The sequence below is a fragment of the Rhineura floridana genome, chromosome 9 (genome assembly GCF_030035675.1).
Source record: "Rhineura floridana isolate rRhiFlo1 chromosome 9, rRhiFlo1.hap2, whole genome shotgun sequence".
NCBI classification, from domain to species: Eukaryota; Metazoa; Chordata; class Lepidosauria; order Squamata; family Rhineuridae; genus Rhineura; species Rhineura floridana.
In genome coordinates, this window is record NC_084488.1 from 117,750,142 (window position 1) to 117,775,546 (window position 25,405).

At 43.1% G+C, this 25,405-nt stretch overlaps 1 protein-coding gene across 7 annotated transcripts in view; it reads right to left on the reverse strand.

The window, feature by feature from the left end:
- CTNNA2 (catenin alpha 2) overlaps window positions 1–25,405 on the reverse strand; it is an 810,025-nt gene that overhangs the window by 210,429 nt on the left and 574,191 nt on the right. For all 7 annotated transcript variants that reach the window (XM_061583441.1, XM_061583440.1, XM_061583443.1 and 4 more), the window contains one exon: window positions 19,898–19,978. In XM_061583441.1, coding sequence (XP_061439425.1) covers window positions 19,898–19,978 — 81 coding nt within the window. The remainder of the gene's footprint in view (window positions 1–19,897; window positions 19,979–25,405) is intronic.

Below are 25,405 nucleotides of genomic sequence, written 5' to 3' on the forward strand. Positions count from 1 at the left end.
AAAGTGTACTCTAATTGTATTTTACTAGTGTTGTATTATGATGCTGTTTGGTTTTTGTTGTTGTTAGTTTGTTTTTGGCTTTTGACTTTGTTATATTTATTGTAGTTATATACTGCGCTGTTTTCTCTTATGTACACCGCCCAGAGAGCCATTAGGCTTAGGGCGGTATATAAATGAAATGAAATAAAATAAATAAATAAATCTGCTTGAATCCTACCCACAATGAGTTAGGATTTCCACCCAAAGTTCTTGATAGGAACTATTTTTGTTGTTCTTGCTGGTTTCTTCCACTACCTTGACCAAATGCAGCATAAAAAGTTGCCAAATAAGGATATTTATTTTAAAATGGTTGATCTACGTGATTTATTTAGAGAAGAGCCATTGGGTATTCTGGCACAAAGAATTTGGATTACAGAACCTTCAGTTGTAAGTAGCACACAGAGAGACTTCGTTCCCAGGCACAAACAGTACTCAATAGACAGCCCACCACTCGAAGACTGCTATAACTGTCACAGCAAAATGATGCACCATGACCAGGAATCCAGCACAAAACAGCTCAGGGTGTGCTTTATAGCTGAAACAGTAACATAAAAAAGATATTGAAATGAAAGGAATTTATGAATATTTACTAATTGCTTTAAATGGCAGCAGGCGCCTGCAGTTAGCCAAGCTAAGCATTAGTGTTAATCAAGGTATTGACTGTGGTAAGCATCTGAAAGGTTAAGGGAGCACTATACATCACTAAGCTCCAAACAACACTTGTCAGCTCGAAGAAAAGGAGGCAAGCAGGCAATTTCCTTACCGGGCAAAATATTTAGGGGAAGATTACGGCTTAGCAGCAAAGCACTTCAGCCCAGTTTGAACTTCTAAACTGGTAAAGTAGACATAATCATAATGCCAAAATTCACTATATCTGCCCAATTTCCTTGCTTTTGAAAGTTTGATAGAAATATCTGTTGGCTATAGGTATGTTCTTAAACCGAGAGGGTTTTTTTTGCCTATTAGTGTATATAGATTTATGGCGATATTGTTGCTATTGCAACCCACCTTAGGTCAAGCTCAAGGCTAGCGATCTCGACAAGAGTGAGTAAATCTAAACCAAGAAACCCTTGGCGAGAGTCCTTCATGGTCCATGTTGTAGAAAGTGGCATATTATACAGCCACGAGAGTGACTGTATACTATAGTCAGCAGGGCTTTTTCGCGTTCTACCATGTTAAATGAAAATACCCTTCCACTCCTTTCTGGTGCTTTGTATAGTCGCAATTCAAAACAAACACAAGTCTTATACGGTTGGATTCAGAATTGCTTGCTCTACAACTCTGGAAGTTTTCTTGGTGATACACAACCCCCCCACAGAGAATCCACAGTTTAAAGTGAAAACCGGGAGGAAAAAAAACCAGAAGCCATTTGGACTTTTTTTCTTGAAATTGACATAATCTGTTGTCTGATGACAACTCAGAGATGACTGTAAGGTATCCCTAATCAAATCCCTGAGCTTGCCCCATACACAGTACTTCATCTGAAGTAGGTTTAAATTAAAAAAAGGGCATGGTTTATTTTTAATTAAGTGATTAAAAAATGCCTTATAGTGGGTTATAATGTACTGCATGCGCAGAAGAAACACTTCTTTCGTTTCACTCTTTCTTCCCCTCCCCTTCCAGTTACTTGGAAGAAGCAGGGGAAGTCTGCTCCTGTGATTGGTGGGCAACAGACATGTGACTCACACTGGCCTTCTGCTGAGCTTGCTCTGTGTGATTAAGCAAGAGAGAGAGAGAGAGAGAGAGAGAGAAAATGGCCGAAAACGAAGGGAGAAAGCAGCAGCAGATGGGAGGTGAGTGGGACAGAGTTAAAAAATGGGGGAGGGACTTTCTTTCTGTTCTTCTCCAGTCCTGTTTTAAAGCAATTAGGCAGGGCTTACTTAGGTATTACATTTTTTTATGTAGGAAACTAATACTGATTTGTTTAAAATTAATACTGATTTTTCGCAATGACCAAGTGGTTTGACAATAAAGTATTATATGGGCTGTATGTATTTATACATCTGCAGTGTGTGTATGGAGTCTTTCTAACAACTCTGATTGGGTTGGTGATTGGAAACCAAGACAACTCACAACAAGAAATAAATCCCCTTAAAATCCAGTAACCATAAAGCAAGAATAAACAGTTGGAAAACAGCCTAAAGAGGCATGATTCTGAATTTTGGGTTGGGTGAATGAAGTTTATTTATTATTTGATTTATATCCTGCCCTTCCTCCCAGTAGGAGCCCAGGACAGGAAACAAAAGTACTAAAAGCACTTTAAAACATCATAAAAAACAGACTTTAAAATCTATTAAAACATCTTTGAAAACATTTTTTAAAAGCTTTAAAAAACTTTTTTAAAAAAAAGAAAAGGCTTAAAACATATTAAAAAGCAATTCCAACACAGACTCAGACTGGGATAAGGTCTCAGCTTAAAAGGCTTGTTGAAATAACAAGTTCCTTATCACTTGAGGCTGTAGTTCTCTGCACACTTCCCAGTTTAGTAAGCCCCATTGAATACATTGGGACTTGCTTCTGAGTAAACAAACATTGGATTGCACTATAAATATCAATTACAGATTGTGTAATTAATAAACATATTTGATAGTCATGTTTATATAAATATTTCTTCATACTGCGTCCCAATGAGTATTTGATTTCACACTATGGTTGTAGATGATTTTTTCTCTACATTTTAAGTGTGTCCTTCTTCCTTGGGGTGGTCATGGTACTCTGTTGTTTTCATCTTGAGGGGAGGATAGGCTGAGAGATGGTGAGTAGCACATGGTCACCCAGTATACTTTATAGCTCATTTCCATTTTGAAAAATTAATTAAAACGATTTACATGCAGGCAAAGTTGATTAAGTAGATCAACACATTTAAAGCACATCCAACTCACATTTAAAGTCCATGACTTCGCCTAAAGAATCCTGGGAAGCGTAGTTTCCCCCTCACAGTTATAGTTCTCACCACCCTTAACAAATGAAAATTCCCATGATTCTGTGGTGGGATTCATGTGCTTCAAATGGGTGTTGAATGTGCTATAAATAAATGTTGTAGGTATGATGTGCATTCAAGAGTGAATTGCAAATAAAATTTTTAAAAGATACTTTTTTAAACAGGGGGAGGGTTGTAGCTCATCGTTAGGGCATATGCTTTGCATACAAGGTCCAAAATTCAATTCCTGGAAAAGACTATTGCCTGGAATCCTGGACAGCCAATGCTAGTCCATGTCATGAGTACTGAGTTAGATGGTACAAAATGGCCTGAGTCAGTATAAGGCAGATTCCTTGGTTCTTAAAATTTGGAAGAGACTCAAGGGCCACAGTGACCCCAACATTTATTGATGTATTTTTATTTACAACATTTATATACCGCTTTAGTGTAAAAAATCTCAAAGGTGTTTACAGAAAGACTTAAAACAATAAAATTATTGGCAAAAGCGTTAAGGACAGATATTTTAAAAAGTTCAAAATAATAAAACCAACAGTGAGTTAAAAACAGGTTTAAAAACACAATAGCTTCTACATGCCTGGAGAGGCTTGCCTCAAGAAAACTGATTTTAGCAGGTGCTGAAAAGAGGCATCTGCCTAATGTCAATAGGCAAGGAGTTCCAAAGCATAGGTGCTGCCACACAAGAGCAGAACAAGGACTATGTGGCACCCATAACATGGAAAGCACAGCTTGAACTTGGCCTGGTAGCAAATCAGCAACCAATGCCGATTGCAGAGCAGAGGTGTAATGTGCTGTTAGGATCTCACTCATGTTAGCAATTGTGCTGCAGCATTCTGCGTTAACTGCAGTCCCCAGGTCAGGTTGTGCTGCATGGGGATTTCTGTGGCCTTGGCTGACTGGCTGCTAGGATTTTTTTAGTTTGGGTTTTTGGTTATGAATCCTGACTGGTTGTGGGATGCGGAGTTTTCTGCCTTATTCATAGGAATCTTGTGGTTGGTATGGTATTGCATTTAGGAAAGTGTTACTGGCTTTTGTGTTGTTGTTTTTTCTTTTTGCATTTCACTTATCTTTAACCTCACTCTGTTATAGCCATAGAAGCAACAGCAGTGGTTCCATGTGCTCAGGACAACCCCCTTAAACCCATTGATGATGCAGGGGCATCAAATATTTGCAGTTAGTGTAATACCATATTACACTAATGAGGTGGCCAAGTGGTTTTTCTGTTTGTGACCAGCAGTGCAGTAGCAAATCAAAAAGTGCAGGGTCTCTTCATGATAGTCACAGCCATGCCCCTCCTTCTTTTTTTGCTGCTGCGTTGAGAATAAGATCCTTTTTAATGTCTTCTCCTATAACAATAGATGTCCCTAGCTCAGTATTGACTGACAAGATTTCAGATAAGGATCTCTCCCAGCCCTAATTGGAGATGCTGGGTATTGAATGTGGGGACTTTTGCATGCAAAGCATGTTCTCTGCCACTAAGCCATGACCCTCTTGTAAAGATAAAGGCATTCTTGATGGTAATATAACATTTAAAATACACTGCTGAACTATTTCTGTTACTGCTGGTGCTAATTTGCACAGGATCCCATCTCTTACCTCCCGGATTAAAAAGCAGGGAAATTCACTAATTGGCAAAAAACCTTGCGGTTTAAGAATGTACCTATAGCCCACAGCTATTTCTATCAAACTTTAAAAAGCAGGGAAATTGGGCAGCTATAGTGAATGCACCAGGGGAGCAGGAGATCTGAACTCCTCTCTGAGATATTGGACTGCCCTACAAATTGGTCAAAATGCAAACACCATTTGGGTTGGTTTTTCACAGTCCAATCCACTTCCTGTGTAGCTTGGAAGAATTTGGTAACATTTTGCAAGGCACTGTTAGTGGCATGCCCATAATGGTTGCAAGCTCCATCTGTGTCTAGTAGGGAGATATCCACCCCCCTGTGTAATTTATGTAGGCAGACTTGATGTGCAGCGACAACCACACAACTGTTTGCAATTTTTTTTAAAAAAAAATGGGGCTGAACACACATTCTAGTGCTGGCTTTGCAGAGGAGAGGAGTACATAGCCAGCAAGACAATGATGATGATGATGACGATGATGACGACGACAACAACAACAATGATGATAAAAAGACAGCATACACAAAATCAAAGTTCCTGAAATGGCAGGGGGGACAAGCCTTTCTAACCTTTAAACCTTAAAACAAGCACTCTGCAAACCTAGCATTGTATGAACTCATCATGATCACTCACCACATCACAGTGTCCAGCGTCAACTGTAAAGCTATATTCCACTTGTTCGTTGCAGTTAGCAAGGGGATGCGCTAACTGGAGGAGAGGAGAAGTAAAGTCAACTTCTGTTGAGGCCTCAACAACAGAAGGGCAAACTCAGGGGAAGATACTTGGATGCTGCCATTACCTACACAAATATGGTGAGGTCTTAGAAAGGGCCCCGATAATACTTTGTCTGCTATTTGTCTTCCTGCTGCTTAAATGGAGGAGGAGGAGGTGCATTTGAAATAACAATTGCCCCAGCCCAGTTGGCACTGACCCATGACAGGGCCTTCTTGGTGGTAGTTCCGCAGTTGTGGAACGCTCTTCCTGGTGAGGTGCATCTGTCTCCCTCATTATTATCACTCAGGAGGAATGTAAAAACATTGCTGTTGATCAAGGCATTTGATGGCTGAAAAATGCTGCTACTGGTAATCTTGAAATTAGTAGCTGTGAGGGCATGTGATTATTTGAATATGTTTTCAGTTGTTTTAACATATTTTTAATATGCTTTTATTTTATTTTTAATTGTGTTGCTCTAACTTTTTTGGTGTTTGCTGCCCTGGGCTGCTTTGGGAGGAAGCGCAGGGTATAAATTAAATAAATACAAAAATAATATACTACTACTACCACTAATAATAATAATGAAAAATGGAAATGGACTGCCTTCAAGTCGATCCCGACTTATGGCGACCCTATGAATGGGGTTTTCATGGTAAGCGGTATTCAGAAAGGGTTTACCATTGCCTCTCTCTGAGGCTGAGAGGCAGTGACTGGCCCAAGGTCACCCAATAAGCTTCATGGCTGTGTGGGGATTCGAACCCTGGACTCCCAGGTCGTAGTCCAACACTCCACCCACTACACCACACTGGCTCTCTAATAATAATAATAATAATAATAATAATAATACAACCAGTACTATATTTGCAAATTTATTTATTTAACCATATACCACTTGCTTGTGAGAAATCTCTTAAGTGGTTGTAAAAAAATCAATGAAAACAGCTAAAAACAAGTAATAACAGTATTTTAAATAACAGTAGACTAAAAAGAGATTAAAGCACATCAAACATCTATGTGTCTAGATAAGTTTGCCTAAACAAAACCATTTTAATCGGGTGCCAAAAACAATACAGCGAAGGTACCTGCCTGATGTCAATAGGCAGGGAGTTCCAACGCGGAGGTGTTGCCACACCAAAAGAACAAGGGGAGAACAAGTATTACCTGGTACCTGTTAACAATGCCAGTCCCACGGATTGAAAGTGTCAAGTGGGCATATATGGGGTAGGGTGGTATGGTGTTAGCCGTGCCTCTCTGCACTGGAGCCCTCAGTACAGAGAGGAATTAAGCATGCATTTTTCAAAGGCCAACACAGGTTTGGGGTTCTACACATGGATACGCCCCAACTCACACCCACAGTCTGTGTCCTGCTAATCCACTCTAGCTTCAACGGTTCCACTTTTCCTCTCCACATCTTTTCCTTTCCGTGTTGTGGGTTTCAAATGCCTAAGTCTGGAGCTGGTGCTTTCTTGGCACCATTTATTTATTCAGCCATTAAAATCATTCGTAATACCACTTTTAAATCAGACATTACCAAGGCAGTGTACAGCACGATAATCCACAACAACACATTAGACACCATTATAGTAGAAACATATACACCTGCCATGTCCATGGTGTAACATAGCAAAGGTCTGGGAAAGCCAGAGTGAACAGGTACATCTTTACTAGTTGACAAAATACCAGTACAGTCACCACCTGCCAGATATCCAGGCGGAGTCCATTCCAAAAGGTGGGAATAAATGAATATCCCCAGGGCAGAGCATGACCAAGAGGGCTCTTCTGGCGACCCCTGTAACAGGGGGAGACTTGCTTTCAGACAGGCTGGTTCCAAGCTGCGTAGGGCCTTATATATGTCAGCAGCAGTACCTTAAATGGAGCTTGGAAGCAAATTGGCAGCCAATGCAACTCTTTTAAGCACCGGTAATATGTTCTGTAGAGAACAGTATTCCTGTCGAGATATGACAGGTACTCACTGTCTGTACTTTCCTGAAAAAAAAGTGAAGACATTTTTGTTTCGACAAGCTTTTCCGGGTAGATGCAACGATCTCTGCCTAGGTGTTCTTTCTGTGCTGTTGGTGGTGGTCTTGTACTGTTTTAAAAATTATTTTAGCTGTTTTCAATGATATGTCTGTAAATTGCATTGGAACATATTGGTGGAAGGCAATTCACAACAACACTATCAATATGCTGATGACACTCAACTCTATCTCTCCTTTCCTTCTGACTGCAGGGAAGCTCATCCTAAACCGGTGCCTAGAGGCTGTGAAAGGCTGGATGTGGGCGAACAAACAAACTTAATCCAGATAAGACAGAAGTGTTGCTGGTCAAGGGGAAAACTGCACCAGGGAGAGGGTTGCAGCCTATTCTGGATGGGGTTGCACTTCCCTTGAAGGAGCAGGTTCGCAGTTTGGGAGTTCTCTTGGATCCTGCCCTGCTGCTTGAATCTCAGGTGGCTGCGGTGGCTAGGAGTGCTTTTGGCCATCTTAAAATGGTGTACCAGCTGCGTCTGTTCCTGGAAGCAGTTGACTTGGCCACAGTGACACATCCTTTGGTGACATCGAGGCTTGTCTATTGCAACACATTCTACATAGGACTGCCTTTGAAAACAGTTCGGAAACTACAGTTGGTTCAAAGTGCTGCAGCCAGAATGTTAACTGGAGCACGGCACAGGGTGCATATTACTCCTGTGCTTTATCGACTCCACTGGTTCCCAATTTGTTTCCAGGCCCAATTCAAAGTGCTGGTTTTGACCTTTAAAGCTCTAAATGGCCTTGGACCAGTGTATCTGAAGGAGCGCTTGCGCCCATATGCTCCTGCTCTGTATTTAAGATCATCTCCCTCTGGCCTCCTCTGAGTGCCTGGAATGAAAGATGTCAGACTGACAGGAACTCAAGAGAGAGCCTTTTCAGTTGTGGCTCCTAGGCTTTGGAATTCCCGGCCTCAAGAAGCCAGTTCTGCTCCCTCCCTGATGGTTTTCCAGAAACTTGCAAAACCTGTCTTGTTCCGGAGAGCCTTTGAGAGGGTCTGATGGGTGAGTCTGACACTATTTCTAAGTTTTTTGTTTTTAATTTTTATTTTTTAAATTTTTATCTTGTGGTTTTTACTATTGTTTCCCCATATATGTATTCATATACTGTATATACATGTAGGTTTCTCAGTTTGTTTGTATATATGTGCTTATTGTATTTTATGTATTTTAAATAATTGTATTTTATGTATTTTAACTTACTGTTTTGTCTTGTGTTTTTATTCTATATAATTTTATTATGTGTGTGTGTGATTTTATTGTAAGCCGCCCTGAGTGCCCCATTGTAGGGTAGAAAAGCAGGATAGAAATATTTTAAATAGGTAAATAAAGTCTGTCACAAACAGCAGCTTGTGATATGGTGCCCCACTTAGCAGACAAGCTGCAGCACTTTGCACCAAGTGCAGCTTTAGAACCAAACCGAAGGATAGCTCCACAAAGAGCACATTGAAATAATTTACTCTTAAGGAGAAGTCCTGCATTGGCCACCCCCAACTCCTGTTTTTTGTCTGCTCTCTCTCTCTCTCTCTCTCTCTCTCTCTCTCTCTCTCTCTCTCCTGAAAAAATCTGCTCAATTCTATTGCTGTTATGATAGCAATGGCAACTGTCTTTTTTTAAAAAAAAAACAGTTCTTACAAAGTTTTAAATCCACTACCTGTGTTGGCAGATGTGGTACAGTTTTAACTACTCCACCCTCATCCCAAGGCAACGGAACTGTTTTACTCTCAACCACCTAAAAACATATTCCCCGTCTTGAGGGGAGATGCCCACCAGTTTAGCCAAACCAATTATTTTTGGGTGATTCAGTTCAGTTAACTCACTTGTTGATTCCTGGCTAGGATCAAGGAACTGATCCATCATGAATCTACAGTTTTTCCATGATTTTCAAAACCAACAATAGGGACACATCAAGGTTTTAAGCAATGCTGCTCCATGTTTTCACACTCAGGTTGACTGAGCTTTTAAGGTATATGTAAGCCTTGTAGAAACCCCACACCTGTGCACCAATTTTTTGTGCATCCCTGATGTGCTGCTGTTTCAGGACTGTTTTTAAGGTGACTTTCTTCTTTGCAACATTATTCCAGCCAATCAGTGATCATGCAGTGATCTCAAAGTTGTCACAGTGTCATGTAGCCAATTAGCTGTGGCTACATGATGGCATCACTGAGGGCAACTTCAGACAGTAACCAAGGTGAGGGAACATTTCCCATTACCAAGAAACCACTCTGCCTTAGCAAGAGGAACATACCATGTTTGGCTGTGCACACAAAGGGTGTGTGTATATGTGTGTGTGTAGGCATACATAGACAACACAGACAGACATAGACAATATACTTCTAATGTGGTTGAAACTGGGTCAGGGTGTTAACAAAAGCATAATGAGGACACTGGATAGATTAAATAATGAAGCTGGCCAGGGAAGGAGAAAATAACATTGTTGTCTGACAAATTTATACACAGAATGTGGAGAGAGCCACGCTGCTGTTCTTCTCTATGGAAAAACTATTCTCTTAAGTGAAAAGCGGAGACATTCTGCAAGAGCAGCTAGCAGCTTTGTTTTTTTCATAGCAGCAGAAAGTTCTCTTCATCTTAAGCCATTTTGTCATCTGAAGAACTCTGTATATCCCAGAGGACAACATTTCATTTTATTATTTAGGTGAGGAACAGAAACAGGCACATAGGGGAATGTAAAGGGATTACCCAACTTTGTACTGGATACTTTGATATTGGATTTTGCATTCATGTACATCAAAGGGCCCAGATCACATGGGTGTCCTACAAAGAGTCTCCAGATAGCAATGCTCACTGTTGAATCTAACAGGTACTACAGTCAGCTGGAGAGCTCTTGCCTCGCCCTCTTTCTGCACTGCCACACCCCCGTTCATCCTCCAGCGCCACATGGATCCTTCATACATGCAGCACCGCAGAGAAAGAAGGAAGTCACCAGCTGTTGTAGCAGTTCCCTCCTGCCCTTCTAGTACTGCAAGAACCCCTGCACTGGCATGGGGAGAGGGCTGGAGTGGCAGAGCATAGTACCCCTAAGAACCAATAGCTGCTACAGCCAACCGGAGGTGTCTTGCCACATGCAGTATCTTGAAGTCTCATGTTTGAAATAGGCTCTAGATCAGGGATGGGGAACCATTTTAAGCTCAAGAGCCACATTCCCTTCAGGACATTCTTCCAGGGGCCACATGGCAGTGGTGGGCAAGGCCAGATGCAAAAGTGGAGAGAGCAACAAATGTGAATTTACCTTTGTGAAGTAGGCTACTTTACACACACACACACCTCTGTCCTCCATCTGGGCAAGCAAAAAGTATTATCAGAGTTCAATAACAGATTCCAGCTAGGCAGAAACACTCAAAGGTGTGTGGCTTGGGAAAGTACCTAGGTCCAGTTAAGAGAAACTTTAGGGGTCACATTTGTCCCCCAGGCTTCAAGTTCCCCACCCTTGCTCGAGATCAACAGAATATCTTGGAGTCCTGTATTTTCTGGTGGAACTACTGGGTACTTTCCCAAGAGTTATGAGCAAACCTCTGCCCATGGTTCTTTCCAGCCAAGAGTACTCAGGAAGAACATGCATTTGCTGCCATGTGTGTTTATAGTTAGATATGAGACAAACAGATATTGACAATATAGCCCTAAGTCGTCATTAATGTATGTGCTTGAGCACTGCAGCTGCTAAACAGAACAGAGATCCCATCTTTCTGACGACAATCTTCTGCTTGTTTAATAATATCTCTTTGCTAGGAACACGATAACAAATAATTAATTTCATAAAGGTCACTGAGGAGATTAGCAGATAGGGAAAAATAGCTTGTCGTTACTGGTTCCATAAAGCCAGATATCAAGGACAGGGACCTGATGCACGGAAATAACAAATCTTTGCTAAGTAGAAATAAACTCAATTGCCATGAATTTACAGCACTGGAATGACCAGGGTGCTACTAAACATGCACAATGATATCAAAATGCCAGCTCCAAATCCTTGATCCAAGAATAGATTCACTTACAGCAGGGGTAGGGAGCTGGATTACATAAGAACATAAGAAGAGCCTGCTGGATCAGGCCAGTGGCCCATCTAGTCCAGCATCCTGTTCTCACAGTGGCCAACCAGGTGCCTGGGGGAAGCCCGCAAGCAGGACCCGAGTGCAAGAACACTCTCCCCTCCTGAGGCTTCCAGCAACTGGTTTTCAGAAGCATGCTGCCTCTGACTAGGGTGGCAGAGCACAGCCATCACAGCTAGTAGCCATTGATAGCCCTGTCCTCCATGAATGTGTCTAATCTTCTTTTAAAGCCATCCAAGCTGGTGGCCATTACTGCATCTTGTGGGAGCAAATTCCATAGTTTAACTATGCGCTGAGTAAAGAAGTACTTCCTTTTGTCTGTCCTGAATCTTCCAACATTCAGCTTCTTTGAATGTCCACGAGTTCTAGTATTATGAGAGAGGGAGAAGAACTTTTCTCTATCCACTTTCTCAATGCCATGCATAATTTTATACACTTCTATCATGTCTCCTCTGACCCGCCTTTTCTCTAAACTAAAAAGCCCCAAATGCTGCAACCTTTCCTCGTAAGGGAGTCGCTCCATCCCCTTGATCATTCTGGTTGCCCTCTTCTGAACCTTTTCCAACTCTAGAATATCCTTTTTGAGATGAGGCGACCAGAACTGTACACAGTATTCCAAATGCGGCCGCACCATAGATTTATACAATGGCATTATGATATCGGCTGTTTTATTTTCAATACCTTTCCTAATTATCGCTAGCATGGAATTTGCCTTTTTCACAGCTGCCGCACACTGGGTTGACATTTTCATCGTGCTGTCCACCACAACCCCGAGGTCTCTCTCCTGGTCGGTCACCGCCAGTTCAGACCCCATGAGCGTATATGTGAAATTCAGATTTTTTGCTCCAATATGCATAATTTTACACTTGTTTATATTGAATTGCATTTGCCATTTTTCTGCCCATTCACTCAGTTTGGAGAGGTCTTTTTGGAGCTCTTCGCAATCCCTTTTTGTTTTAACAACCCTGAACAATTTAGTGTCATCAGCAAACTTGGCCACTTCACTGCTCACTCCTAATTCTAGGTCATTAATGAACAAGTTGAAAAGTACAGGTCCCAATACCGATCCTTGAGGGACTCCACTTTCTACAGCCCTCCATTGGGAGAACTGTCCGTTTATTCCTACTCTCTGCTTTCTGCTTCTTAACCAATTCCTTATCCACAAGAGGACCTCTCCTCTTATTCCATAACTGCTAAGCTTCCTCAGAAGCCTTTGGTGAGGTACCTTGTCAAACGCTTTTTGAAAGTCTAAGTACACTATGTCCACTGGATCACCTCTATCTATATGCTTGTTGACACTCTCAAAGAATTCTAACAGGTTACTGAGACAGGACTTTCCCTTGCAGAAGCCATGCTGGCTCTGCTTCAGCAAGGCTTGTTCTTCTATGTGCTTAGTTAATCTAGCTTTAATAATACTTTCTACCAGTTTTCCAGGGACAGAAGTTAAGCTAACTGGCCTGTAATTTCCGGGATCCCCTCTGGATCCCTTTTTGAAGATTGGCGTTACATTTGCCACTTTCCAGTCCTCAGGCACGGAGGAGGACCCAAGGGACAAGTTACATATTTTAGTTAGCAGATCAGCAATTTCACATTTGAGTTCTGGGTGGGCTGGATCCTTACCTCCCTCAGCGTCTCACACACCAACTCTGACAGGAGGACAGGGCTGTCCACCTGCCAAACACAACTTCAAAGGGGCTCCCTCTCAGTGCCTCCTGGCTGATTGGTACTGTAGCAGTTTCCTTTAAATGTGTGCTGTCAGTGCCAATCATCTGACAAATCACCCTCAAAGGAGCTCCTCTCAGCACTAATCAGCTGATGCACACTGAGAGGGAAATCCACCAGCAAATGGATTGAAAAAAGGGCTCCCACTCAGCGCCCATCAGCTGATCAGTGCTGACAGCCCTTCTTCAATGGAGCCCACTCTCAGCCCCAATCAGCTGAAGGGCACTGAGATGCAGCATCTTTGAATGATCCCAGCCACGTCTTTACCTGCCCACAGCTGGTGTCAAATATGAGCAGGTGGGCATGGTTTGGGGAAAATGGCTTGATGGCCTAATTAAGACCCCTGAAGGGCCTAATTCTTTGATACGGACTGGAGATTCCCCACTGCTGGCTTACAGCACAATTAATTTGTGGTTCTTGTATGACTGAATTCCCACTGGGATGCGGATGAGGATGGGGAATCTAACATTTGGCATATTCTACACCACAACATCCACTGTGAATTTATTCCCATGAAGGGGCAACTCCCCCATCTTACGTTCGCAGCCAGCCATCAAGATCTGGTACAGTAATATGCAATGGAGTCATTACCAATGCAGAACCAGAAGAGTCCCATGGGACAAAACCAGGCCAGGTGGGTGTCAGTGTCTGTTCCTCATCTGATCAATCACACACTCCCAGTCCTAATAAAATTTTGCTAGTCTATGCAAAACGATTAACTTTCCTCCAGATTCCTTGGATTTTTTTTTTTGCCAAAAATGTCAAATTTGATTCAGATTTTGTCCGAGGTGAAACATCTTGTCGGCAATTTTGGGTTTACGCCTTCAGGAATTTCACTAGTGTTATCAAAAGTATTTATAATATATTGCTTTTGAAATTCCTCAGGTTACTTGCACAATGAGGGATTTTAATTTTGCTTCCATTTGAACTTTGGTACAACTCTACCTGCTGGGAGAAAGATTTTTAACCCCTTCCTGGTCACCACCCAAGGACTAGGCATAGAGGCAATATTCACTGGCAGGACACGAAATGCTACATGTTGGGGAGTCCAGATGTTCTTTCTTGGCATTGGGAGGATCATTACAGCCAACTGTGCTCAACAGAAATTGACCATTCTCTCACTCTCTCCCTGCCCGCTGCTGCTAATTCTAGTGACAATGATTCATAGAATCACAGAATAGAATTCTCCATAGTAAGCTGTTTTGTTTCAGGCAGCAAGGAGGGGGTATAGTCCAGGTGGGTCATAGCTAGGTCCTGGTTCCAGAGGAGCCAAATCCATAGAGGGTCCAGTGAGCAGAGACAGGCCAGGCCAGACCAGGCACAAAGGCCAGTGAACAGGAGTCTGGTTCCGATGCATGTGGTCAGATATAGTGGAAAGTCAGATCTCCAACAAGCAGAGCAAGGAGGCAGCACCATGGACAGCTCCAAATGGAGTGAGGTCTGCAAACCAGTCCAGCTGAAGTCGCATGTTGCTCCAACAGCCGGTCTTAAACAGGGTTTTGGCTTCCCAGGCCACACACTGTCTCCCTAGGCCACACCCCTCACCAGCCTTGCTTCACACCCTCTTTGAGTGCTTTTGCCTGGTTGGAATGTGTCCCTGAGTTCTAAGAATGGGTGGAGGCTTGAGAAGGGTGTGTGTGTGTGTGTGTGTGTGTGTGTGTGTAGCCTGCTCTGCAAAGGTAACATTCACATTTATTGTGCTATTCCTTTTCATCTCTGTACCCACTAGGGTTGCCAGGCTCAGGGCCTGAGGATGATTCTGTATCTTTAGGAGAAGAGAAAGTCAGCCAAGTGCAAGTGTTCTTGCAACACTATAATGGGAAAAACCACAAGGTGGAATTCTCCCTTCTCAATGCACAACTTTGAAAGATACAGAAGACCTCTTGGTTGCCAGGCCCAGCCTCCAAGAGGTCTTCTGTATCTTTCAAAGTTGTGCAGGGGGAAGGGAGAATTTCACCTTGTGGTTTTTCCCATTACAGTGTTGCAAGAAAACCTGCACTTGGCTGAATTTTCTCTTCTCCTAAAGATACAGCATCAGTCTCAGGGATTGAACCTGTCAACCGTAGTACCCACCTACCACTGTGGCCCCTGGAAGATTGCCCAGAAGGAATGTGGACCTTGGGCTGAAAAAGGTTTCCCACCCCTGCTTTTGAAGCCTTTGGTTGCAGCAACGTAAAGGTCACTGTGTCATTGTGGTGGCTTCAGAGCTGGAGTCCAAGGATGGTAGTGGTACCTTCTCAGGAAGAAGGGGAGCTGGTAGCGGAGGCTGGTGCATCAGGGTGAATGATCAGTCTGCCCTTACAGATCCCCCTTCTTCTGCTTATTTTCAACTAGGCCAGGTGGCGGCACCGCTTGTCGGCTTCCTCTTCCTTTGTCTCTGTGTTGCTCTTGTTGAACTCAGCTGGGAGGGGGACAAAACTAGGATTGGTTGGCTCAGCCTGCAATTGGCTTTGGCTCCACCAACTGTTGGTGTCACTGCCGCCTTCCCTACCAGTCCCAATGGGCACCACTGGGACCTGGTCTCATGCCCCTTTCTGATGATGGGTGTTTTGAGGGGGTAGGTATGTCAAGGACAGTTTCTGAACCAAACTCCTCTCCCTGATCTGATAAAGCATCTCTGTGTGGGGTCTCCTCCCTCCTGGAAGGGGGCAGTAGGGACCCTGGTTCATGACATGAACAGGAGATCTGGCTTAACTGGGATAATTTTTATTTATTTATTTATTTATTAAATTTATATACCGCCCGACTAGCAATAGCTCTCTGGGCGGTGAACATAAAATAGCATAAAAATACAATGAATAACAAAATAATACTAAAATACAATCAACAATCCAATACAATAAACATTTTTAAAATTAAATCAGTGTAACTTAAAATGCTTCAGAGAATAGGAAGGTTTTGACCTGGCGCCGGAAGGAGAGCAGAGTCGGCGCCAGGCGTACTTCCTCGGGGAGACTGTTCCATAGTTCGGGGGCCACCACTGAGAAGGCCCTAGATCTTGTCATCACCCTCCGGGCCTCCCTACTTGAGCCTCAAGTGAGAGGGAAGAGTCTAAAAAGACTCCCAGACTACGAACCCGGTCCTTTAGGGGGAGTGTAACCCCGTCCAGGACAGGGTATATATCCACCATCCGATCAGAGAACCCGTCCACCAACAGCATCTCAGTCTTGTCTGGATTGAGCTTCAGTTTGTTAACTCTCATCCAGTCCATTGTCGCGGCCAGGCAACGGTTCAGCAAATCGACAGCCTCACCTGTAGAAGATGAAAAGGAGAAGTAGAGCTGCGTGTCATCAGCATACTGATGACAACGCACTCCAAAACTCCTGATGACCTCTCCCAACGGCTTTATGTAGATATTAAAAAGCAGGGGGGACAAAACTGACCCCTGCGGGACCCCATATTGGAGAGCCCGCGGTGTCGAGCAATGTTCCCCAAGCACTACCTTCTGGAGACGACCCGCCAAGTAGGAGCGGAACCACTGCCAAGCAGTACCTCCAACTCCCAACTCCGCGAGCCTCTCCAGAAGGATACGATGGTCGATGGTATCAAAAGCCGCTGAGAGATCAAGGAGAATCAACAGAGTTACACTCCCTCTGTCTCTTTCCCGACATAGGTCATCGTACAGGGCGACCAAGGCTGTCTCAGTGCCAAAACCAGGCCTAAAACCCGATTGAAATGGATCTAGATAATGAATGGAGGGAAGGCTAAAAATCTGGAGGAAAAAAGGGGACAGCTACTCAGTCAGCTCAGAAACCATCTAATATGGTGTGAGATAGCAATGGCTAGAAGGGACATTTATAACAGGGGGGACACAAGGGTGGTGACAGTCACAGCAGTTGGCAGGCTGTGAAGTGAGATCTATACTACATGATTCAAAGGCCAGGTTGGGCACTGGCAGGCTCACAACCTGGGTGGAAGGAAGCGATGTTCTTCCGTCTGCCCTACTTACTCGCTCATCTATCTCCCAGTGCCACCGCAGAAGCACAGGCTCTCAGAAAACCATGTGTTCCCAGCTGCTGAAGGACAAGTTGCACTATTTAGAAATTACTAACTTAGCAATTGCCTCCCCCCTCCCCCGAAGATATAAAACATGAAGAAACAAATAATGGGCAGTAGGGAATGCCCTGCCACTGTGAATGTGCCTGCCTGCCCTCACCTGCAATGGAAGAGACTTGTTTTGTTTGACAAGCTTGTCTGCAGGAGAAGAGCAAAGAATCCTGCCAGCTGGCACAACTTCCATTTCGACTTCAAACTCCCAATCTTTTCCCTGTCCAGAGCTATACGGTGCTGTCTCTGACAGGCCCCCTTACTCCTAAGCACTTTGCTCACAGCTGGACTGTATTCTTTTTCTCATTGAGTGACATTTGAAAGGAATGCACGGAGATCCAAATGCTTAACATGCCCGGAATCTAAGTGATGATAGCTAATGATCGCTCCCATCAAATTAGTTAGATTAGTTAGTTGCAAGAGGAGTTGCAGATTAACTTCACCAGGGATCTTGAATTGAGGAGTTTCTGGAACTAATCTGGCACCTTGATCCTGTCACCATCACATCTCCCTGTGAGATCACACATTTGGGCTGCAAGGCGCTCCACCAACTCAAGCCACAGGCCTCATCGCTGAACAGCAGCATCAAGCAGCAGTGCAGCTATTTGATTCCCTGCATTTGTGTTGCTGCAATATACTGAAATATAATTTATTCATATCCGCTGTTGGCCCAGTTGTGAAACCCTACAAGAGCAAAAAGCCTCAGCATTAGCTAAAATATGGCTGAAGAACTTTTTTCAGCCTGAGGGCCATATTTGCTTTTAGGCAACCTTCTGAGGGCCACATGGCAGTGGTGGGCAGGGCCAGAGGCAAAAGTGGCAAGAACAACAAATGCAGTTGGTACCTTTGTACAGTAGACGACTTTCAACACACACTGACAGACACCTTTCTGTCCTCTACCCAGGCAAGCAAAAGGCATTATCAGGACTCAAGGACATAGTCTAGCCAGGCAAAAACATTCAAGGAGGGTGTAAAGCAGGGCTGGTGATGGGCATGGCCTAAGAAGATGGGATGTGGCTGGGGAGGGGATGTGGTGTGAGGAGAGCCCTGAAATCTAGACACAGAGTCTTGGTGGGTTGCATTTCACCCCCCTGGCCTGAGGTTCCCCACCCCTCAACTAAAAGGGACAGATAGGAGTCCCATCATGCTTAGTTGATAAAGCAGTTTTACACATCTACTTAAAAATGTTTAGAATCACCGAGCTAGTGAAGGAGTTCCATCATTTGGACCAGACAGTTTGTAAAAAGTTGAAACCAAGCTTTTGAGTCATACAGCTTAATAGGCAGAACATTTCAGTACTAAGAAGGGAGAGGCAAGTCAAACCAAACACTTTATTCAATGGCCAACAAACTATCCAAGCAAAGTTACACAAAAATTCAAATATTTCAAACATCTGATCACTCAGATTAGAATAAATTATGGACTATACGCAAACATATCCCTTATTTTATCATTTATTCAAATGACAGTTGGTGGGTTTCACTTTCAAAATGTTGTGTTTCTGAGGCTTTTCAACCATTGGCATGATCTGCTTCATTCTCTTATTTATGCTCTATTTTAGTTGCTGGCTTCCCACCAACCCGCCCTGCTTATAAAATGGGGATGTGCATTTCAGCTTTGTTTTAGATGTTTACTGTAACCCGCTTTGTGCCTGGGTGGCAGGACATATATTTGGAAAAATAAAAATAATAAGTGTGGGGGGGGTGCGGAGGGAATGGCCCATAGTATACACAGCTTAGTTCTATGCTCCCTGCATTTCTAATTGTTTTTATCTGGTAACCTTATTGCTAATTTGTTGCTGTTACTCTGCATTAGAGATGGACGAGTCTCCTTTTCCTATCTCTCATCAGATTGTCATAAGAACATAAGAAGAGCCTGCTGGATCAGGCCAGTGGCCCATCTAGTCCAGCATCCTGTTCTCACAGTGGCCAACCAGGTGCCTGGGGGAAGCCCGCAAGCAGGACCCGAGTGCAAGAACACTCTTACCTCCTGAGGCTTCCGGCAACTGGTTTTCAGAAGCATGCTGCCTCTGACTAGGGTGGCAGAGCACAAAGCAGAGCTATTTCCTTTTTTTAAAAAAAGGAAACAGCTCAGCTTATTTCTGGGCCAATCCAAATTTGATCTGAGTCTACCCCACAAACCCAATACCCTCCCTCAATCCTTTCAGTCCCTTCCCTTCCATTCTACAAATCCCCCTTTCCTTAATCTTTGCTTCCCTGGCTGTCACCGGCTGGCAGTGGAAAGAAACCACATGAAAGGGCAGGAGATCCCTCCTTCCCCTCTCTGGGGCCAGGACACAAGGCTCTGCTAGCCCCTGAGAAATGTAATTTTCCCCAAGGACAGTGGCAACATCTCTCTGCCCTGAATTGTATGAATACTTTGTTGTGTTTGTATCATCACTGCTAATTGAATTTTATTGTCGTTCGATACTTACATGCCAAACAACAGCTGACAAACTGAAGGGGAGTCTATTACTATTTAAATAATAATAGTAAAAATCAGATCCTAGGCACGGGACATTTACAAATTAATGCTTCTGTCAGAGTGCTTAGTTCCCAGCCTAGAAGCAATTTGGGCAGAAAAAGGGCCCACAATGAGATATGCAAGAAGATATTTTGCAACATAGGACACATATCTCTAGGTCTATTAGTGGCTCTACAGCTGACCATCCACCACTGAAGCATTCCTAAAATAAAAACAAGCTCAGTAAACAACACCAAGTACCTGTCTTCGCAGATCTCTCGTTTTCTTGGTCATCTTGTCAATTGCTATGTTCAGTGGGTCTCCCTTCTCCTTCCTTCCAGTCTGTTCAAAAGATAAAGTACAATTGAAACATTAATTAAGTAAAATACAATTAGAAATCAAGGAAGAATAACAGCCTGCATAAGTATAAAATATGTCCAACATTACTCCCTTCCAGCAGCAGACGTTCCAGTTCACACTTAGGGATCTGTTCACATGCGAGAATTCCAAAAACGTCAGAAGAGCCTGCTGGATCAGGCGAAAACCCATCTAGTTGAGCACCCCATTCTCACAGTAGCCAGCCAGATGCTCACGGACATCCCACAAGAAGGACCTGAGTGCAACAGCAACTCTCCTCACTCATGATTCCCAGGAACTTATATTCAGAGGCACAGTCCCATGCTCAGTGGAGGGAGAACATAGCCATTGTGGCTAGTAGCCATCTCTGCCCAGGAACACATTGTATGTACCATAGTGAATGTAGTGTCCTAAACATAGGCCAAAGGAAAGGGCAAGGAAAGTTGGCTTTTCAAGTGGTTCTCATTAATACCAGATATATGAACATGGGTTTAGCAGCAACACAACATGCTTGGGATTTTTCCAGATGCCATCTAATGGGGAGCTCTATTCCAGCACCTCTCTCAACTGCTGACAATCCTCTGAAACAGCCCTTGATAAAATCAAGGGTGACTTTCCAACTGCAAAGTCAAAAGGTCTCTACTACTCCTTTGATACCCACGACTATGCTTTCACACCAGACTCCCTCCGTTGAAGAGATGTCCACGACTCCACTGCCAGCTGGCTCTTCTCCTACCCATCAGATTGTTGTTTGTACAATGTTTTCCCTGGGGGAAACCTCTTTTCTCCCTTCCCCCTTATCCATTTAGCTTCTGTTCTTGATACCCTGCTACTCTCTCCCTCTCCCTCTCTGTCACACACAAACACACACAACTCTCTCCCTCTCTCTCACACACAAACACACACACACATACAGAGTACGTGGGGGGTGACCTCATCAACCCCCTTGGTTTTTAATAACACTTACAGCTAATAGCACAAAGTTCTATTTCCCTAACTCAGATCTTTCCACCCTGTATCCAACCCCACTGTTCAAAAGCCTGCCTGAGGGTTCTACTTCACTGCCTTGCTGCTGTTCCTTGCATAGATCCCATTGGTTTCAATGGGACTTCCCAAGAGAACATCCTGGTGGCTCGTGGCCTCCATCTCTAGATGCTTTGCTTCTGTCTCATCACAAATTCAGAGTTATTTTCCATATTAGGTTTTTCAGCTCCAGTATTGAGCGGATAACTGCTGAATGCAGCAGATTACTTTAAAACAGATCACAGAAGCACGGAGAGGGGAGATTAAGGTGACTTGGTAGATCACACCAAAGTTTCATGCTAATGAATTATATCCCCTGTACTGTAGCCTTTGCTCTTGGGGGGGGGGGAGGCTGGCAATACTCCTCACTGTAAAACGAATATTGAGAGCTTCTAATCTCAATCCTGCCAGGCAGCAAGGATGTTAAACATGATAATAAGCAGCAAAACAGCTTGAGGACAGAAGGCAAATGTTCCTCTTACGACAGTAACAAGGCTCATATTGGCAGACATTAGGTGCAGGATGAAGCCTACTTCCATTTAAAACAGTTTTTCCCCTTGCAGGAAGTCTCAAAGCAAAAAGATCCTCAATGCAGATTTCTAAAAGGAAGTTGGGAGGGTGGAAACCATATTTTACAATTCACAGACCAATTAAAAAACATACAAAACAACAGCAGAAAAGAGAATAAGTTACAGGTTCTAAGGTGTAAAAGAAGAAGAAGCTTTTAGTGACTTCATGGTATGTACTATCTTGTCTTTTGGAAGGAGGTTCTTTTGTTAAAGTTTAGTTCATCTGTTGTCACATTTTAAAAAAACGAAGAGCTTTAAATGTTGAATCATAGTGCTGCCTTCTATTCTCTGAAATAATCTGAGTTTTCTCACTAGTGCTGAATAGTCAGAAGTTACTAGGAACACCATAGATGACAAACCAACTACTTGTATTTCCAGCCAGCGTAGGAAACTTAGTCATGAGTGGGTGATAATACTTGGGAATCAAGAGAGAGCGAGAGTGAGAGAGAGAGAGAGAGTAAAAACTGGACTTTGCACTACAGACATTGGGCTATTGTTGGAATATCTGAGCAAACTGTTGCAGACAACTCGAGTACCCAGATCTCATCAACAGAACAACCCATATACCTGCAAAATTATATTTACTATTTATTTATTCCATTTAGTTATTTATTTCATTTATACCTTGCCCTTCTTTCACCATGGAACCCAAGGCGGCATGCATGTTCCCAGGCAGTCTCCCATCCAGGCACTGACCAAACCCAAACCTGCTTAGCTTCAGCAAGATGGTGGCCTCATGTATCTTCAGACCATAGTCTGGGACGTGGCTATATGAAAATGAAACAATGAATACAGCAACATACATTTTGAAGACTTTCCTCTTTCAACAACCCTTTTACGTTAAGACCTATCTCAGTCTATGTCTGTGTTGGAACTGCTTTTTAAGATTTTTTTTTTAAAAAAAACTTTTTAATATGTCTTTAACCCTTTTTAAAGACGTCTAAAGCTTTTTTTAAAAAACCTGTTTTTAAAGTTGTTTTGTTTTAATGTATTTTAAGGTCTGTTTTTATGATGTTTTAAAGTGTTCTTAGTGATTTTGTTTGCCGCCCTGGGCTCCTGCTGGGAGGAAGGGTGGGATATAGATATATATAGATATATAAGCATATAGATAGAGGTGATCCAGTGGACATAGTGTACTTAGACTTTCAAAAAGCGTTTGACAAGGTACCTCACCAAAGGCTTCTGAGGAAGCTTAGCAGTCATGGAATAAGAGGAGAGGTCCTCTTGTGGATAAGGAATTGGTTAAGAAGCAGAAAGCAGAGAGTAGGAATAAACGGACAGTTCTCCCAATGGAGGGCTGTAGAAAGTGGAGTCCCTCAAGGATCGGTATTGGGACCTGTACTTTTCAACTTGTTCATTAATGACCTAGAATTAGGAGTGAGCAGTGAAGTGGCCAAGTTTGCTGACAACACTAAATTGTTCAGGGTTGTTAAAACAAAAAGGGATTGTGAAGAGCTCCAAAAAGACCTCTCCAAACTGAGTGAATGGGCGGAAAAATGGCAAATGCAATTCAATATAAACAAGTGTAAAATTATGCATATTGGAGCAAAAAATCTGAATTTCACATATATGCTCATGGGGTCTGAACTGGCAGTGACCGACCAGGAGAGAGACCTCGGGGTTGTAGTGGACAGCACGATGAAAATGTCAACCCAGTGTGCGGCAGCTGTGAAAAAGGCAAATTCCATGCTAGCGATAATTAGGAAAGGTATTGAAAATAAAACAGCCGATATCATAATGCCGTTGTATAAATCTATGGTGCGGCCGCATTTGGAATACTGTGTACAGTTCTGGTCGCCTCATCTCAAAAAGGATATGATAGAGTTGGAAAAGGTTCAGAAGAGGGCAACCAGAATGATCAAGGGGATGGAGCGACTCCCTTACAAGGAAAGGTTGCAGCATTTGGGGCTTTTTAGTTTAGAGAAAAGGCGGGTCAGAGGAGACATGATAGAAGTGTATAAAATTATGCATGGCATTGAGAAAGTGGATAGAGAAAAGTTCTTCTCCCTCTCTCATAATACTAGAACTCGTGGACATTCAAAGAAGCTGGATGTTGGAAGATTCAGGACAGACAAAAGGAAGTACTTCTTTACTCAGCGCATAGTTAAACTATGGAATTTGCTCCCACAAGATGCAGTAATGGCCACCAGCTTGGACGGCTTTAAAAGAAGATTAGACAAATTCATGGAGGACAGGGCTATCAATGGCTACTAGCCATGATGGCTGTGCTGTGCCACCCTAGTCAGAGGCAGCATGCTTCTGAAAACCAGTTGCCAGAAGACTCAGGAGGGGAGAGTGTTCTTGCACTCGGGTCCTGCTTGCGGGCTTCCCCCAGGCACCTGGTTGGCCACTGTGAGAACAGGATGCTGGACTAGATGGGCCACTGGCCTGATCCAGCAGGCTCTTCTTATGTTCTTATGTTCTTATGATATAAATCAAATAATAAATAAATAAAATATATTGTGAAACATTTCAAACAAGAGGATAGGATGTGAGTACATGATGCTGCTTTATTCTGAGTGAGACCCATTGTTCCATCTCACTCAGTAGTGTCTACCCTGACTGGAAGTGACTCCCCAGGGTTTTAGACAAGTGCCTTTCCCAGACCTTACCTGGAGATACCAGGGACTTAACTGAGGAAAGTCTGCATTCAAAACATGCACTCTACCACTGAGCAACAGTACCTCCAACTCTTCAGATTTACAATTTGCAGGTTATACATTTACTGCTAATGGTAGTGATAAAACCTTTGCCAGTGATTGGTTAAGCTGACCCAATGCCTTAGAGAGGTGAGAGAGGCAGGAGGGTGCTTGGCTCCCATTGGCTTAGGCTCAAGATGGATAGGGACAGCATAAGAAGAGGCATCAGACCAAAGGAAGTGTGCGAGGAGGAGTTAGGATAAGTGGCTTGAGAATGGTCTAGGAATGAGGGCCATGGGGTTCCTCGTCCCTGAATTTGGGAAAGAGGAGAAAGCCAGAAATGGATATTAAAGGGGGAGCTGAATTAAGAGAGAGGAAGAGGAAGAGGAGGAGGAGGGCAGGTGGCCAGGAGCTGCAAATGTGAGGAAGACTCATGCATATTGATCTAAAATAAAGTTAATATAATCTCAAGCTGTGAACATAGGAAACTCTCAGTAGGATCTTCCACCACTCCAAAATATAGAGATATTATAACAAAATGGCTTGAAAGTCTGAAAAAGCTGTCTCCCTGCAAGAGTGGACAAGGAAAACTGTGTATACGTTTCTGCATATGTTCCTTTTATCCAGACACAATAATGAGAATTAAGTATGGATACAATGTGAAGAAAGAAAGCTATAAACCTTTTCCTTTGTGTTTATCATATGGTGTATGTTCACATTAAGGTCTTTTCTACACTAAGATGATGTTGGTACCTTTCATCTGGTAATGAAACAAGCAAAGCACATGCAGCATCATGGAATGGCAGCCATAGTGTATATCTATTAATAGATCGAATTGCCTAAGGAGTATAACCTGGCACCCAGTTGTACATCGACTTAGCATATATGTAAATGAAGTGGGGTGGGGGTGGGGCAGAGAAGAAACCCCTCTACTTGCACCTATAATCTAGGTATCTTATAAGACAAAGAGAGAACTCTACTACAAAGGTTTAAATAGTAAAAAAGGACAGGTGATGGATCTTAGCTGAAGGCAACTTTTTTTGCACACCATTGCACATCATCTGTGCTGAACATATATGTGTTTATTAAAGTTGACTCAGTTTATCTTAGTCTTTAATATTTGTGGAATTCCTAGAGGACGTTACACTCTCTCTTTTCCTCTCTCTCTCCTCCTGGAGTGG